The sequence below is a fragment of the Orcinus orca genome, chromosome 1, assembly GCF_937001465.1.
Source record: "Orcinus orca chromosome 1, mOrcOrc1.1, whole genome shotgun sequence".
In the NCBI taxonomy this organism is placed as follows: Eukaryota; Metazoa; Chordata; class Mammalia; order Artiodactyla; family Delphinidae; genus Orcinus; species Orcinus orca.
Genome location: NC_064559.1, coordinates 109,683,521 through 109,700,933, shown reverse-complemented (window position 1 = coordinate 109,700,933; position 17,413 = coordinate 109,683,521). Strand labels below are relative to the sequence as shown.

At 45.5% G+C, this 17,413-nt stretch overlaps 1 protein-coding gene across 1 annotated transcript in view; it reads left to right on the top strand.

Annotated features, from left to right (window-relative positions):
* Positions 1–17,413, top strand: part of PTGFRN (prostaglandin F2 receptor inhibitor) — an 85,908-nt gene that overhangs the window by 39,701 nt on the left and 28,794 nt on the right. Inside the window, exons 5-6 of the mRNA XM_004263298.3 lie at positions 8,947–9,372; positions 12,312–12,731. Coding sequence (XP_004263346.2) covers positions 8,947–9,372; positions 12,312–12,731 — 846 coding nt within the window. The remainder of the gene's footprint in view (positions 1–8,946; positions 9,373–12,311; positions 12,732–17,413) is intronic.

Below are 17,413 nucleotides of genomic sequence, written 5' to 3'. Positions count from 1 at the left end.
CCAATTCTGAGCGAGACCGGGCGGGGTGTTAGTCATCCCTGGTAGCAAAGTGATTCTTTAATATCTGCAAAGTGAAAGGAGCGGGTTCATCTGGCGAGCTTTTATTCCTGCCGTCTGAACCCCGTGCGAGAAACTCATCATGAAGTACTGAACTGGAACAACGTTAGCCCAGCTAGAACTCTCCTTAGCAACCTCCAAAATAAAACAGATGTTGTCAGCACCAGAAGAAGAGTTTTCAGCCCCGGAGCTGAATGTGTCTCACAGCCCTGGTCCTCGGTGCCTTGTGCGGTGCTGTCAGATCCCAGCGCGGATGTTCCGCACCCCTCCCCCCACCCCTCCCCCACCGACTTAGACGGCCTCTTTGAAGTCCTCGTTCGCTGATCCCAGCCTACCCCGGGGGAGAGATGCTGAGACTGTCAGGAAGCAGGAGGGGAACTCGGGGAGGGAATGGGTTCTTTTAGCTGGAAGGGATTTGTTGGTGGCTGTGTTCTCCAGAGAGTGGGAAGAAATAAAGAGACTAAATTGTGGGAAAAGGTTTGGTTATTATTCTGAGGATCCAACACGGTTGTTGCGAAAGCTGTCAGTGTGCTTTTCCCTGGCTGACCTAAGGCCCCAGACCCCGCATCTCTCACAGTTCTTTGCACGTAATGGGCACTCAGTAAACACTGGCCTGATGGGTAGATAAACCAGCACCAACACGTGGATATGTTAACATATGTGCATAGGAAAAGAAGAATTGCAAAGAAAGCAATAAATTCAGCTCAGGATATTCAGAGAGACTGCACATGGGCAAACCTGTCAGGAGTGTAAGTGGTATTCTTCTCCTGTCTTCCCCTTAAATCTCTCCTCCTTCCCTGTGCCTGTGCCTCATACCATTACAGCTCCCTGGACAGTTGTCAGGAGGCGAGTTGGGCCTGAGTACAGCAGTAGGCTTTTTCTCCAGGACCTCCCAATTGGATTCTCCGCTCAGCAGTGATCAGGCCTGGCTTGACACTGTGTGATTCTCTCTAGATCTACAACGTGTCTGCGTATGCACGTGGATACCGTGCCACATGTAAACTGGGGCCTGCTGAGGCTAACTGAGAGGTGGCAATAAGACAGGAAGTAGTCTATTTAGATAGGTCATCTTACGTTGCGTGACTGTGGAATGTTGTCACAGAAGAGCTCTTGAGAAAGCCAGTTCCCTGTGCAGGTATTACACAAAATGCTCAATTTTGCTACCTGACATATTAAACATGATAACTACCGTGTATTGAACACTTACTGCGTGCCAGGGACTAGGCCAAGGGCTTTGCACGCATTAAATATCTGATCCCCGCAAACAGTGCGAGTGAGGTACTGTCCCAATCCCCACCTGAAAACCACTGATTTTCATTTTGCTCACAATTTTGAGGGTCAGGAATTAGGGAAGAACTCAATGGGGTTCATCTCTGATGCACATGGTGACAGCTGGGACAGCTAGGGCTGGGGATCCCCTTCCAGATGGCTTTCTCATGCACTTGTCACCACGTTCCAGGGCATCTCTCTCTGTCCTCAAGTGGTGTCTCATCCAGGCCCTGTCCATGTGGCTTGGGTTTCTCATGGCGTCGTCTTCTCAGGACAGTCATTCTTCTTACGTGGCGGCTGGCTGCCAGGACGCAGGAAGTAGAAGTGCCTGGCTAGTTGAAAGCTGTCCCTGGGACTGGTACAGTTCACCTCCGCTGTCTTCTATTGGTCAGAGCCATCACAGAGTCTGTCCAAGTTCAAGGGGGTAGAGAAAGAGACCCCATCTCTTAATGGGAGACCAGCAAGGTCACATTTCAAAAAGGGCATGTGAGATGGGAAACGTTACTGCATCATCTTTGGACAGTAGAATCTATGCAGCGGTTAATGCTTGTTCCTTTTATTTCCAAAGAAATGTTTAGAATGGCTTGGACAGAATTATGGCCCTAGGTCAAGTCTGTCCCAAGTATTTTCATCTTGAGGGGAGTCTGTCCCGAGTATTGTCATCCTATGTGGAAACGGTTTGGCTTTGGGGATCAGCTTCACTCCTGAAACTCTAAAGCATAGAGTCCTAAAAGCTGGGTCGTTCTTGTCCTCATTTGCTTGGGTGCACTGAGTAGATGAGGGATTGAAGCTGATTGGGGTCTTCTCACGTTCCATCGTGTTAACCAGAGACATCAGGGCAATGACGTGAATGGGTCTGTCAAGTCCAGGAGCACTTGTAGCAGCTGGGAGGACTATAATTTTTTAGAGGGTAAGAAAAAATCTCTTTACTTAGGATGGATGCCCTACTTTTGAAGGCAAAAAGATTTAAGTTGGGTTGCAAAACGAAGTGCAATTTAAAGCAGGAGGCACAAAAATAAAATCAAGATCAAAAGGGGTAAAAAAAATCAAAGAATAGGTATTGCAAGATGGTTGGGGTGGATTAGTGACTGCATTTGAGCACTGAATTTGCCTCTGAAGTTTTGGAGAGTGGAGGCAAAAGAGAGGGGATTATACAGCCCTCCTCTGATGATGGAAAACAAACAAAAGAGAGACAAACTTTTTCTTGGCACTGAATTTATCATGCGCTTGTTTTATTTAAGGGGCATTCGATAGCATAATGGACAGTGCTTTCAACTGTTCTTTTACAAACGCTCTGAGTGATTGTTCAAATGGATGTTTCTTATATCCACTCCCCATAAAAGCTGAAGGCATAAATCTTAAGTGTGTGAAGGAGTTTTTGTAAGAGGCTGAGTTACTGTGGAGGACGAATGTCGCTTTGTGTCGATCCAATTTAGTATATGGCGAAAACTACGGAGAATCGGGAGGAATGGCTGGCTAATCTGCATGTGAAGCCATCTCTCTCTGCTATCAGATGTCTTAAATGAGCCCTTGGCAAGAGTTGGATACTAATCAGTTCATGGTTGAGTTCTCTGCCCGGAGTCCTAGACTGCTGTGGTGTTAATTGGAGAGGGTTCCACGGGCTTCAGATACAGGAGCAGGAAACGGCAGAGCCGAGCGGTGCTACTCGGGCTGAGCCACCTGATTTGCATTCTTCCCCACTTGCGGACCGTCCCCTCTTCCAGCCCTGTGCCAGCGAGGAAGGTAATTATTTTTCTTTAAAAGGAGCTGTTAATCTGCTAAGTACTTGGTAGAGACTTGAGAGTTCTTTGCCGTCTACAGAAGGTAAGATTTAGATCTGCAGAATTTTTTTTTCTTTTTTTTTTGCGGTACGCGGGCCTCTCACTGTCGTGGCCTCTCCCGTTGCGGAGCACAGGCTCCGGGCGCGCAGGCTCAGCGGCCATGGCTCACGGGCCCAGCCGCTCCGCGGTATGTGGGATCCTCCCGGACCGGGGCACGAACCCGCGTCCCCTGCATGGGCAGGCGGACTCTCAACCACTGCGCCACCAGGGAAGCCCCCCAGAGAATATTTAATTGTTGTATACCAGTGATGATAGTGGCAACTCTTTGACAATTAGTCAACTCGCTCAGCTGCATCTAAAGTACCTGCCCAGTTCAGGGTAATAAAACTGGCATCGGCAGAAAAAAGGGCCCTCTTCCTCCTGTTTCTTCTGACTCGTGCTTGCAGCCTGTTCATCTAATTAGCTCCCCCAAGTTAACTAAACTTCAAAGGGGGCATTAGAACATGGCCCTGTTGTACACAGTTCAGGATCAGTGCCTCAGCTGTTATCATCCCTCTTGTCTTCTGGGATGGAGCTGGCTTTGAGAAGCATGAATAACTGGGTGTGTAATGAGGTTGTGCAATTCGGCCCTAGTGGGAGCCAGGCCACGGAGCCAAAGCCTCTCCTATGATTCTGCTCCCCCACCCCCCACGCGCTGTGCAAGATCTTCGTCTTTGAACTTAACCTCCTTTGGGCTTTGATTTCGGTTTTGGTTTGGTTTGGTTTGGTTTGGTTTGGGAAAAGTACGTGAAAATAGTATCTATCATATAAGGTTGTTCTGAAGATTAAACCAGCATGCAAGGAAAGTGTATGGCCTGGTCTCTGGCATACAGGAAGCCCTCCATAAATGCCAGTTATTAGTATCCTTGTACCTTCCTTACAGAATTGTTGTGAGAGTGAATAAATGAGGTAATCTGTGAAATCCCCTGGTTCAGGTCCCTGCATGTGGTAGGCACAAAATATCTGCTTTTACAAATTAGCCAATGATTCGGAACATTTTCATTGTTTCGGAAGTTATAACAAAGGAGTTTAATGACCCATAATCAGAAAACAAAGTCTTTCTTGGTGGGGCTTACAGTATGGGAGGCCGCAGCTGCAGGAGGTGGTGTGTAAATGAGCAGGTCGTCCTGGGAGCTAGATTAGGGAGAGATCCTTGTTTCCTGGAAGGTTAGTGATGTCGTGCCTTAGACTGGCCTCAGTATTCTGTAAAAGGGCTTACGCTGTGGGCGGGTTGTTTGTTTGTGTTAAACTTTTGGAGTAGAAATTTACCCAGAAGTAGAACAAACGACCAGCTTCAACAGTTACCAGTATTTTGCTAATCTTATTTCATCTCTCTTCCCTCCCCTAGACACACACACGTACGTACACTCTCTCTCTCTCTCTCTCCCCTGCCCCCTCTTTTCTTTTCCTTCTGGAAGAATGTAAAACACATCCCAGACATCATGTCATTTTGCCATTAAATACTTTAGTATGCATCTTTAACTGATAAGCAGTTTTTAAACATAACCACTATTACATTCTTAGATGATTTCTTGATGAGATCAAGCAGAATATAGCAGTAATCAGTAGTGTAACACTTATGCTGAAAATGAGCATTTTTATGCAAAATATTAAATTTAGTCCAGTTCAGCAAGTGTGTTAATGTCTTTTGTGTACAAGGCACTGCATACATAGCACACACAGATGAATCAAACAGTGGGTCCCAGACCCTGAGAAGAGCCCTACAGAAGGTCCATGAGGCAGACAGACCTGTAACTGAAGTTCAAGGCAATGTTCAAGTAAAGTCCTCAGAGAGCAGGGAACCTGGTGGGTGGTAGGGTCTCTGAATGTTTGCTGAATAAGAAGGAGAGTTGGGACAGGCTGGTGAGTTCACAGGAGGCTTCCTGTTCAGTAGGAGAGGCTACCTGAAGAGGTCTGTGCACGACGGACCTTGAGGAGTATGCCCAGCCTCTGGCAACAAGTTTTAAAATTGTGAAACAACAATAAAGGAAGATTTCCATACATGCACCAAAACATAAAAGAAATAGGCACCCACTCACACGCCTACCATTCTGACGTAGTGGAGTCATGTCTTTTCTAGGAGTGTAAGTCCGAAGGCGACCTCCAAGGCTGGGGGATCGTTCAGATGACCTTTGCACATCCTTTAAATCCCTGGAACTTATGCCTTGTAAGTCCACAAGAATCCACGTGTTTGTTTTTGCATTAGGATCCTCCTTTTGCGGGCCTAAGATTTAGTTTGAACAGAGAACAAGGAGACAAACCAGTCAATGAAGAGATTTTGCGCTTCTGCCGAGCTGGCATTCCTGTAACTAGATGCACATGCACTGCAACCCCTGTACTCTCCTTTCTCCGCATTTGGATACATAGATTTAAACAGATCCGTCAAGGGGGAGAGGAGGGAGTAGAAGGGGGGAATCGGCTCAGTCATTTACTCAGCGCCTTACTGAGCAGGTGTCCCGGGCGCTGAGGCAGAGGCAACAGGCGGGAGGAAGCAGAGGAGGTGATGAGGGAGTGGTAACAGGCGCCACCGGCACGGAGTCTAGAGCGTGTACAAGAGGGCAATGGGCGGTGGAGCTGGACAGAGGGCTTAGACTCACACTCTGCAGGGCCTTGAATGCCAGGCTGGGGAGAGTGTTCTTCACTCAGTAGGTGAGAGAAAAGCCACCTACTGGGAGGCTTCTTGAACAGATGACCTGGCGGTGGTGTGAGCCTAGAGGCAGGTCGGAAGGTTATTATAATAGTCTTGGCTGGTGGCAGAGGGCCAGGACGGGAATGGTGGTCGTGAGGTTTTCACTTCTATGCACAGATATTTATAGAGCACCTACTGTGTGTGAGGCCTGGAATGTGAGAAGTGGAAGAGACGCTGAGGAGGGAGAATGGTGAGACTTAGGCACCGTCTGAAGAGAGTGGGATATGGTACACCTTTCAAGAGGGGGAACTGGGAGAGTGAACGGTGGGCTGTGGTACCAGGAGTAGCAGTTGGAAAGTTAGGAGGAGGAGCCAGCTGTGTGTGTTTGGAGTGAGGTTTCAGCTGTGTGTGTGTGTGTGTGTGTGTGTGTCTGTCTGTCTGTCTGTTCCCCTGCTTTGGCCCCAGCTCTTTCTTAGACTCCAGGTTCAAACACTGGCACAGAGCTGTGACCTTAGCATCTTGACTTGGTGTCTCCATTGCATCTAAAGAATAACACATTCACAACCCAATTCACCTCACTCCGCACACACCTCTGCCAGTACACCCCCCACACCCCCGCCACACATACACGGACCAGGCACCAGTCTAAGCACTTTCACGTGTATTATTTTAACTGTTAATCCTCATGATAACATTGTGAGGTGGTTACTGTTATTCTCCCCATTTTTACAGATGAGGCACCAGAGAGATTAAGTAATCTGCCCAAGGTCACACAGCAAGTGAAGGCAGAGCCAGGATTCAAATACAGTCTGACTTCCAGACCCCTGGCTCCTCACCACTGCTCTTTCCTGCTTCACAGTTTGTTGTTCAGGTTAATGTGACACATGCGAAGGGTCTCCGCGTTGTGCTCGGAATGGAGCGAGCTGCTGGACTCTTGATGGTCTGGTGTTCCCGTTTGGTCCTGACAGGACTGAGGAGGGCAGTCTTGCTGTGCGCACAACCAGTTCAAGTCTGTCCTTTCCACATTACATGAACTTGGTTGTGCTTGTCCTCACTCTAGCTGCTGTGCTGAAGTCCCACATGAGGAAAGGGTCTGAAACCCTGGATGCGGGCTAAGTTGGGAATACCTCGTCTTATGCGTGTGATGGTGTAAATACATTTCAGTGTTTGTTCCACAGTCAGCAGTCACTGGAGAGGCAGCGTGTGTGTTGGCACGCTGCCCAGGGCCAGGACACCCCCAAGCTGTGTATCTTTGGCACCTTCACCTGTGAAACGAGGTGGCAGATGACATTCTAGCATATTTCTCTGTAATGTCCACATCACTGAGGACATTCTCCCATCAGCTGGCAGAGCTGCGCTGCTTCAACTTTTTTTTTTTTTGTGGTACGCGGGCCTCTCACTGTTGTGGCCTCTCCCGTTGCGGAGCACAGGCTCCGGTCGCACAGGCTCAGCGGCCATGGCTCACAGGCCCAGCCGCTCTGTGGCATGTGGGATCCTTCCGGACCGGGGCACGAGCCCGTGTCCCCTGCATCGGCAGACGGACTCTCAACCACTGCGCCACCAGGGAAGCCCTGGTTCAGCTTTTTATGGAACAGGGTCCAGGCTCACTTGCAATTAAATGCTTGTGAAGATGACATTTGAGGGAATTAGGAGTTTGAGTTCTTTCCATTTCCTGGCCACTGAGTCATTCTTGGGGAAGTCATGATGTTATACATTTCGTTAGAAGTATAAATCACAAAACAACAGTTCCTTGACCTCAGCAGTTTATAATTTATGAGTCATAAATAAAAGCAACGTTAAATAAAACTAAACTGTTTGATGGAGGTGATGTGAATACAGTGTTGGCAAATGGAAAATTCTGTTTAGGTAGAATCATTTGTCTCCTAGCAGGCAAAGCACTACAGGAGAAAAATGTAGCTTTTTTCCAGAAGTCTTAGTATCAAGGCAGCAAACATTTATTGAGTGACTACTCTATACACGGCTGTATGTTTGAACCTTAGGGACAAGACCTTCAAGCAAGGAGTAGTAACTGCTTTACAACAGTACCTACACGGTTTATGGGAACACAGAGAAAGGGTGTCCAGGAAGGGGGCGCAGAGGGGGTGACACTGAAGAATGAGAGCAAGTTTGCAGGGCAGTCAAGAGGAGAGGCCACCGCTAACAGGTCACCTGGTGGTGCAAGACTGCAGTGACTGGAGAACTTCAGATAATTAGATGTGACATGCAGAGGAGGTATTGGTAGAAGAAAGGAAGCAGTGAAGGGGGTCCTCATACCAGTTCCTGGGAGGCTTTGAAATGTGGAGTTGCAGAAATGGATTAAATGCAAACAGTGAACCTCACAGGAGGAGGGGTTCTATACAAGTGAAAAATAACAGGACTGAGACAGTGGCAGTGGGGACACTAGGAGAGCACTCGCTGGCTTCCCTCCCTCCCTCATCAGAATTTACACCTGGCAGAAAGCAGGATGGTCATAGTGAGCGGGCTTTACTAGAGCCAGGATCACAGTGAGCTGCCTTCAAGGTTGGCAGAATTGAATGGGAGAGTTACGTGTGTCAGTGAAAAAAATACCGTTTGTGGAGTTGGAGGATGGCCGTCCACAGGAGGAATGATGACCTGAGGGCCTTGCCTTTGGGTCAAAGCCAAGGATGGCAGGAACCCACGACACGGTGGGTTGACTGGCCTCAAGAGCTAGAATGTACTCTGAGGTTGGGTTTTCCAGTGCTGTGCCAGTGGGGGCTTTGGAGGTCTGTGGGCACTGCTTGGCATGCCAGAGAACGTCTTGGTAGAGCATGGACACCAAACTTCTTAAGAGATTCTTCTCAGAAGACTCCAACTTCCTGGGGAAACTAACAGCTGGCCTCACCCTCTGGAAAGTTCAAGACTCTGAGTGGGGACATTTGGCTTCTGGCCTTGGGAGGTTTTCTTGAGGGGGGACAGTGGGTTTTGCAAGGTTTTGCAGTTGTGCAAGGTTTTGCAGTAACAGACTCTCAGAGGATCCTTCCCATACAACATGAAGACTTCCATTTCTATCACTGTAGCGAATAGAATGGGCATTTAATTGTCAGGACAACAATAGTGCTTATCTTGTTCCTTTTGCTAATTCTTGGTAAATTGCTCTGTCTGATTTGATTTTTTTTTTTTTTTTAATCCTGGCCCCTCTCTCTCTTTCAGAACCAGACTATCAGGTGTACCTGAATGCTTCTAAGGTCCCTGAGTTCTCAGACGACCTCACCGAGCTGGAATGCCGGATAGTGAATGTGGAGAGCACCGAGGCGAGTGTGCGTTTCACGGTGTCCTGGTACCACAGGGTGAACCGGCGCAGCGATGACGTGGTGGCCAGCGAGCTCCTCGCAGTCATGAACGGGGACTGGACGCTGAAGTATGGAGAGAGGAGCAAGCAACGGGCCCAGGATGGAGACTTCATTTTTTCTAAGGAGCGTACAGACACGTTCAATTTCCGAATCCAAAGGACTACAGAGGAGGACAGGGGCAGTTACTACTGTGTTGTGTCTGCCTGGACCAAACAGCGTAACAACAGCTGGGTGAAGAGCAAGGACGTCTTCTCCAAACCTGTCAGCATATTTTGGGCATCAGAAGGTAGGCACTTCCTTCTTGTTCATGAACATTTTTGTTTTGTTTTGGCTTAAGTCATCCCACTGTGCATTTTCAGATGCACAGTCACTCTGCAGGTTTCCATGTACACTAGGGATCCAAGAAATTCACACTCCAGTGACTGTGCCTCTTATCCTCAGCACGAACCCCTTTACGATGACGACGTTGAGAAGGGTAAGTCTAACAAGAGGGCTGGGGCTTGGTCGGTGGTAGGAGATCATCTTGTAGGAGCTCACAGGGTGCCTGGTGTACGCCATCGACCTATGGCCCCACTGAGTGATCTGAAGCCAAACTTTGCACATGCCCCTGAGAGTGTATCCAGGTCCATGAGTTCCCGCTGGTTGCAGGCACATTTCAGATGCCCCAGAATGAGCGGGCAGCCCCGGGCCACTGCACCTGCCCCGGAGAGGTCAGTCACCCATTCAGAGAGAGTGTTCCTGGGGAGAGCTGACAAGAACTTAAGGGAAACAGTTTCTTTGATGTGTATCCTTCCGAATGCTCAGAGCCCTGTGTGCCTTGGGATGTCAGACTTGTCAAGTCTTTTATCCCTGGTCTAGTCCGTCACTGCAGGAAGGCCAGGCCTCCCGGGTCCTCCTTCGTGCCCCGGATGTGAAGCACCGTACAGCCCACCACATGGCTTCTGTCGCCTCATTGCCACGCCTCTGAGATCCCCAAACCCCAAACAGGGCCCTCTAGAGCTTGGCAAAATCTCCTGCTTCCTGACCTCATCTCTGAATAGTCCTTTCTCTTCCTCACAGTAAACATGACCCACCTCGCTCTCCCCAAGGACACCATTTCCCCTGGAGCCTTCCTGAGTGGTGGTGTTTTCTTCCCACAGTGTAACCGGGCCTAGATGAGTCAGGTGCCCTCCTCGTCCCTCACTGCAGCCTCCAGGCTCTTTTCCCTCCTCCCTAAAAACATCCAACTTCACATCTCCTGTCATCAGATCATTCCACCTCCTCTCATTGCCGTCACCTGTCAACTCCTGGGTCCTCCTCGCGCATTCTTTGAAGATGCTCAGTTTTGTCTGGCAGCCGCTCTCTGCTTTTCCTGCTGTCTTGCTAGCTTCACTATCCGTATGGGCGCTGGGGCACATTGGCTGCACATTGGAATCACCTGAGGAGCTTTAAAAACATACTGATGCTTGAGTCCCACAAGAGGTTCTGTCTTAATTGGCCTGAGGTTCCATGTAATCTGGGCATTGGAATTGTCAGATGCTCCCAAGGTGGTTCCCAGGTGCATCTAAGGTTGAGAAACCTTTCATTCTCAGGCCCCTGTCCTCCTTTCTAGTCATTATGACCTCTGTCCTATTTGGTTATTCACTCCCAAGCTCACACCCTGCAGTAGACATCTCACTTCTGATGACTGAGAGCTCCCCATACTCTCAGTTCCAAACAACCTATCCTGTAAACACACCTATCTTTCTACATCACTCCCATTGTTTCCCACTGGCCTATTTTAGATCTCTTGTTGTGAGTGTTTTTTTTTTTTTAAATTAAAGCTGAACTAATCTTGGTCTTGCTTCCCCCTCCATCTGTCTGTTCCCCATACCCCTTGCCCACTCATTTCTGTTCCTTTCCTTTGATAGGCAAAGAATTTGATTCGTTTGTCCTCGGTGTCTCTATTTTCTCTCTTCCTGTTCTCTATTCTGCTCTAATCTGGCTTTTGCCCCAGCTGTTAAGATGACTAGGGATTGACATATTGCAAAGTCCAGTTGTTAGTCATCTTACTTGAGTTAGCAGGACTTAACACAGTTGATCATTCCCTCTTCTTGGAAATACTTTGGCTTTTCCTTGGCTTGTGGGATACTACCCTCTGGGCTTTTCTCCAACCTCGTAAGTCTTCTTCTCAGCCTCCTTTGCTGATTTCTGTTCATTTTCCTGATCCTCGGACATTAGATGCCTGAGGACATAGTCCTTGGACTTTTCTTTTTGTTTAACCTTTAGTGATCTCTTCTAATCTCACAAATTTAAACTCCAAGAAAGAATGTGAATGGCTCAGCGGAACCTCAGGAATCGGTGGTTCTGGAGAGACCCCGTAACATACATGTCCTCCTGATAGGTTTGGAACAACTATTCCCAGAATAACCCCAACATAAAAATTTTGTTTGGTACCAGATGGGTTATAGAATTATCTCATTAAAGGATAAAAGAGTTGTGTTTAATTCATTTATCCATCCGTTCAACAAATATTTAAGTACCTTCCAAGTGCCTGACACTGAGCTATTATAATACAGATGAATTCTAATGTGTATATGCTTAGGGATTTTTTTTTTTGATGGAGAGGCAGGGAGTCACACACTTTAAGTTAGTAGCCCTGGACACGGGTTCAAAATGTTAATATAGCATCTCTGTGGAAATGACTGGATCTACAAGTGTAAGCTCCAGTCACTTTAGTAATAATCTGTTTTATAATGTTACCATCATATGATGAAACAGAGAGAACCCATTGCTCCCTTGCTCTGCTCTTCCAAGCAGGCTGGTTAGGCTAAGTGTACTTTCCCTGCACCCAGTGGAGCCTCAGAGGGGAGAGGCAAATGGCATTGCCCAGAGCCCTGTCTTCCCCAGTTGACTAGAAGCGAGTTTTCCCTCACACCCTTGGGGGCACCAGCAGCTTCCCAAATCCTCTCTCTGGGTGAAACTTTTCAAGGACTTGAAAATCCTTAAAAACAAATTCTCACCCATCCATCCCCTCTTCCCTCACACCCATTAAATCGAATCAGACTGCTCTGCCTCTTCCAGCGTGGGGGATTTCAGCCTGCTTACTGACACACGTGATTTCTTTTCTGAGTTTCCAGATTTTCTTAAATGCTACTGTGCGGCAATTTGCAAATAAATTCCTATTTCCCTGACATTGTGCTTTCAGATGCATATCCATTTACCTAATCCTGTTAGAAATCATGTCTTTCTGGTACTTCATTGCAGATTCCGTGCTTGTGGTGAAGGCAAGGCAGCCCAAGCCTTTCTTTGCTGCCGGAAATACATTTGAGATGACTTGCAAAGTGTCTTCCAAAAATATTAAATCGCCACGCTACTCGGTTCTCATCATGGCTGAGAAGCCTGTTGGGGACCTCTCCAGTCCTAACGAGACCAAGTACATCATCTCCCTGGACCAGGATTCTGTGGTGAAGCTGGAGAACTGGACAGATGCATCGCGGGTGGACGGCGTTGTGTTAGAGAAAGTGCAGGAAGATGAATTTCGCTATCGAATGTACCAGACTCAGGTCTCGGATGCAGGGCTGTACCGCTGCATGGTGACAGCCTGGTCTCCTGTTCGGGGCAGCCTGTGGCGAGAAGCAGCAACCAGTCTCTCCAATCCTATTGAGATAGACTTCCAAACCTCAGGTGAGCAGGGAACCCTGTTGAATCCTAGATTGAGCTGGAAGGGGCCCTAGGGTTTTGATCCAATGGCTTCATGTTTTTAAACAATTTTACTGAAATATAATTCACATGCCATACAATTTATCCATTTAAATACATAGTTCAGTGGTTTTCAGTATATTCACAGAGTTGTGCAACCATCACCACAGTTAATTGTAGAACATTTTCATTACAACCAATAGAAACCTGCACCCTTAGCTGACACCCTTTTGCTCCCCAACCTCCTACCCCCTGGCAACCACTAATCTCCTTTCTGTCTCTATAAACTTGCGTATTCTGGACATTTCACGTAAATGGAATGTAATATGTAACCTTTGTGTCTGGCTTTTCTCACTTTATTTTTTTAACATCTTTATTGGAGTATAATTGCTTTACAATGATGTGTTAGTTTCTGCTTTACAACAAAGTGAATCAGCTATACATATACATATATCCCCATATCTCCTCCCTCTTGCGTGTCCCTCCCTCCCACCCTCCCTATCCACCCCTCTAGGTGGTCACAAAGCACCTAGCTGATCTCCCTGTGCTATGTGACTGCTTCCCACTAGCTAGCTATTTTACATTTGGTAGTGTATATATGTCCATGCCACTCTCACTTCATCCCAACTCACCCTTCCCCCTCCCCGTGTCCTAGAGTCCATTCTCTATCTCTCCGTCTTTATTCCTGACCTGCCCCTAGGTTCTTTTTTTTAGATTCCATATGTATGTGTTAGCATATGGTATTGCTTTTTCTCTTTCTGACTTACTTCACTCTGTATGACAGTCTCTAGGTCCATCCACCTCACTACAAATAACTCAGTTTCATTTCTTTTTATGGCTGAGTAATATTCCATTGTATATATGTGCCACATCGTCTTTATCCATTCATCTGTCGATGGACACTTAGGTTGCTTCCATGTCCTGGCTATTGTAAATAGAGCTGCGATGAATATTGTGGTACATGACTCTTTCTGAATTATGGTTTTCTCAGGGTATATGCCCAGCAGTGGGATTGCTGGGTCGTATGGTAGTTCTATTTTTAGTTTTTTAAGGAACCTCCAGTGTTCTCCATAGTGACTGTATCAATTTACATTCTCACCAACAGTGCAGGAGGGTTCCCTTTTCTCCACACCCTCTCCAGCATTTATTGTTTGTAGATGTTTTGATGTTGGCCATTCTGACCGGTGTGAGGTGATACCTCATTGTAGTTTTGATTTGCATTTCTCTAATGATTAGTGATGTTGAGCATTCTTTCATGCGTTTGTTGGCAATCTGTATATCTTCTTTGGAGAAATGTCTATTTAGTTCTTCTGTCCATTTTTTGATTGGGTTGTTTATTTTTTAGATGTTGAGCTGCATGAGCTGCTTGTACATTTTGGAGATTAATCCTCTGTCAGTTGCTTCCTTTGCAAATATTTTCTCCCATTCTGAGGATTGTCTTTTCATCTTGTTTATGTTTTCCTTTGCTGTGCAAAAGCTTTGAAGTTTCATTAGGTCCCATTTGTTTATTTTTGTTTTTATTTCCATTTCTCTAGGAGGTGGGTCAAAAAGGATCTTGCTGTGATTTATGTCAGAGTGTTCTGCCTATGTTTTCCTCTAAGAGCTTGATAGTTTCTGGCCTTACATTTAGGTCTTTAATCCATTTTGAGATTATTTTTGTGTATGGTGTTAGGGAGTGTTCTAATTTCATTCTTTAATATGTAGCTGTCCAGTTTTCCCAGCACCACTTATTGAAGAGGCTGTCTTTTCTCCATTGTATATGCTGGCCTGCTTTATCAAAAATAAGGTGACCAGGGCTTCCCTGGTGGTGCAGTGGTTGAGAGTCCGCCTGCCGATGCAGGGGACACGGGTTTGTGCCCCGGTCCGGGAGGATCCCACATGCCGTGGAGCAGCTGGGCCCGTGAGCCATGGCCGCTGAGCCTGCGCATCGGGAGCCTGTGCTCCGCAACAGGAGAGGCCACAACAATGAGAGGCCCGCGTACCGCAAAAAAAAATAATAAATAAAAAGAAATAAGGTGACCATATGTGCGTGGGTTTATCTCTGGGCTTTCTATCCTGTTCCGTTGATCTATATTTCTGGTTTTGTGCCAGTACCATATTGTCTTGATTACTGTAGCTTTGTCATATAGTCTGGAGTTTGGGAGCCTGATTCCTCCAGCTCCGTTTTTCTTTCTCAACATTGCTTTGGCTATTCGGGGTCTTTTGTGTTTCTATACAAATTGTGAAATTTTTTGTTCTAGTTCTGTGAAAAATGCCATTGGTAGTTTAATAGGGATTGCATTGAATCTGTAGATTGCTTTGGGTAGTATAGTCATTTTCACAATATTGATTCTTCCAATCCAAGAACATGGTGTATCTCTCCATGTGTTTGTATCATCTTTAATTTCTTTCATCAGTGTCTTATAGTTTTCTGTATATAGGTCTTTTGTCTCCTTAGGTAAGTTTATTCCTAGGTGTTTTATTCTTTTTGTTGCAGTGGTAAATGGGAGTGTTTCCTTAATCTCTCTTCCAGATTTTTCATCATTAATGTATAGGAATGCAAGAGATTTCTGTGCATTAATTTTGTATCCTGCTACTTTACCAAATTCATTGATTAGCTCTAGTAGTTTTCTTGTAGCATCTTTAGGATTCTCTATGTATAGTATCATGTTATCTGCAAACAGTGACAGCTTTATTTCTTCTTTTCCAATTTGGATTCCTTTTATTTCTTTTTCTTCTCTGATTGCTGTGGCTAAAACTTCCAAAACTATGCTGAATAATAGTGGTGAGAGTGGAAATAGCCTCATCCACCAGAGGGCAGACAGCAGAAGCAAGATGAACTACAATCCTGCAGCCTGTGGAACAAAAACCACATTCACAGAAAGATAGACAAGATGAAAAGGCAGAGGGCTATGTACCAGATTAAGGAACAAGATAAAACCCCAGAAAAACAACTAAATGAAGTGGAGAAAAAGAATTCAGAATAATGATAGTGAAGATGATGCAGGCCCTCGGAAAAAGAACGGAGGCCAAGATCGAGAAGGTGCAAGAAATGTTTAACAAAGACCTAGAAGAATTAAAGAGCAAACAAACAGAGATGAACAATACAAAAACTGAAATGAAAACTACACTAGAAGGAATCAATAGCAGAATAACTGAGGCAGAAGAACGGATAAGTGACCTGGAAGACAGAATGGTGGAATTCACTGCTGTGGAACAGAATAAAGAAAAAAGAATGGAAAGAAATGAAGACATCCTAAGAGACCTCTGGGACAACATTAAACACAACAACATTCGCATAGGGGTCTCAGAAGGAGAAGAAAGAGAGAAAGGACTGAGAAAATATTTGAAGAGATTATAGTCAAAAACTTCCCTAACATGGAAAAGGAAATAGCCACCCAAGTCCAGGGAGCACAGAGAGTCCCATACAGGATAAACCCAAGGAGAAACAGGCCGAGACACATAGTAATCAAATTGATAAAAATTAAAGACAAAGAAAAACTATTGAAAGCAGCAAGGGAAAAATGACAAATAACATACAAGGGAACTCCCATAAGGTTAACAGCTGATTTCTCAGCAGAAACTCTACAAGCCAGAAGGGAGTGGCATGATATATTTAAAGTGATGAAAGGCAAGAACCTACAACCAAGGTTACTCTAGGCGGCAAGGATCTCATTCAGATTCGATGGAGAAATCAAAAGCTTTACAGACAAGCAAAAGCTAAGAGAATTCAGCACCACCAAACCAGCTCTACAACAAATGCTAAAGGAACTTCTCTAAGTGGGAAACACAAGAGAAGAAAAAGACCTACAAAAACAAACCCATAACAATTAAGAAAATGGTAATAGGAACATACATATCAATAATTACCTTAAATATGAACGGTTAAATGCTCCAACCAAAAGACAGAGGCTCGCTGAATGGATACAGAAACAAGACCCATATATATGCTGTCTACAAGAGACCCACTTCAGACCTAGGGACACATTCAGGCTGAAAGTGAGGGGATGGAAAAAGATAGTTCATGCAAATGGAAATCAAAAGAAAGCTGGAGTAGCAATACTCATATCAGATAAAATAGACTTTAAAATAAAGAATGTTACAAGAAATAAGGAAGGATACTACATAGTGATCAAGGGATCAATCCAAGAAGAAGATATAACATCATAAATATATACGCTCCGAACATAGGAGTATCTCAATACGCAAGGCAACTGCTAGCAGCTATAAAAGAGGAAATCGACAGTAACACAATAATAGTGGGGGACTTTAATACCTCACTTACACCAATGGACAGATCATCCAAAATGAAAATAAATAAGGAAACAGAAGCTTTAAATGACACAATAGACCAGATAGATTTAATTGATATTTATAGGACATTCCATCCAAAAACAGCAGATTACATTTTGTTCTCAAGTGCACACGGAACATTCTCTAGGATAGATCACATCTTAGGTCACAAATCAAGCCTCAGTAAATTTAAGAAAATTGAAATCATATCAAGCATCTTTTCAGACCACAACGCTATGAGATTAGAAATCAGTTACAGGGAAAAAAACGTAAAAAATACAAACACATGGAAGCTAAACAGTGCATTACTAAATAAGCAAGAGATCACTGACGAAATCAAAGAGGAAATAAAAAAATACCTAGAGACAAATGACAATGAAAACACAACGATCCAA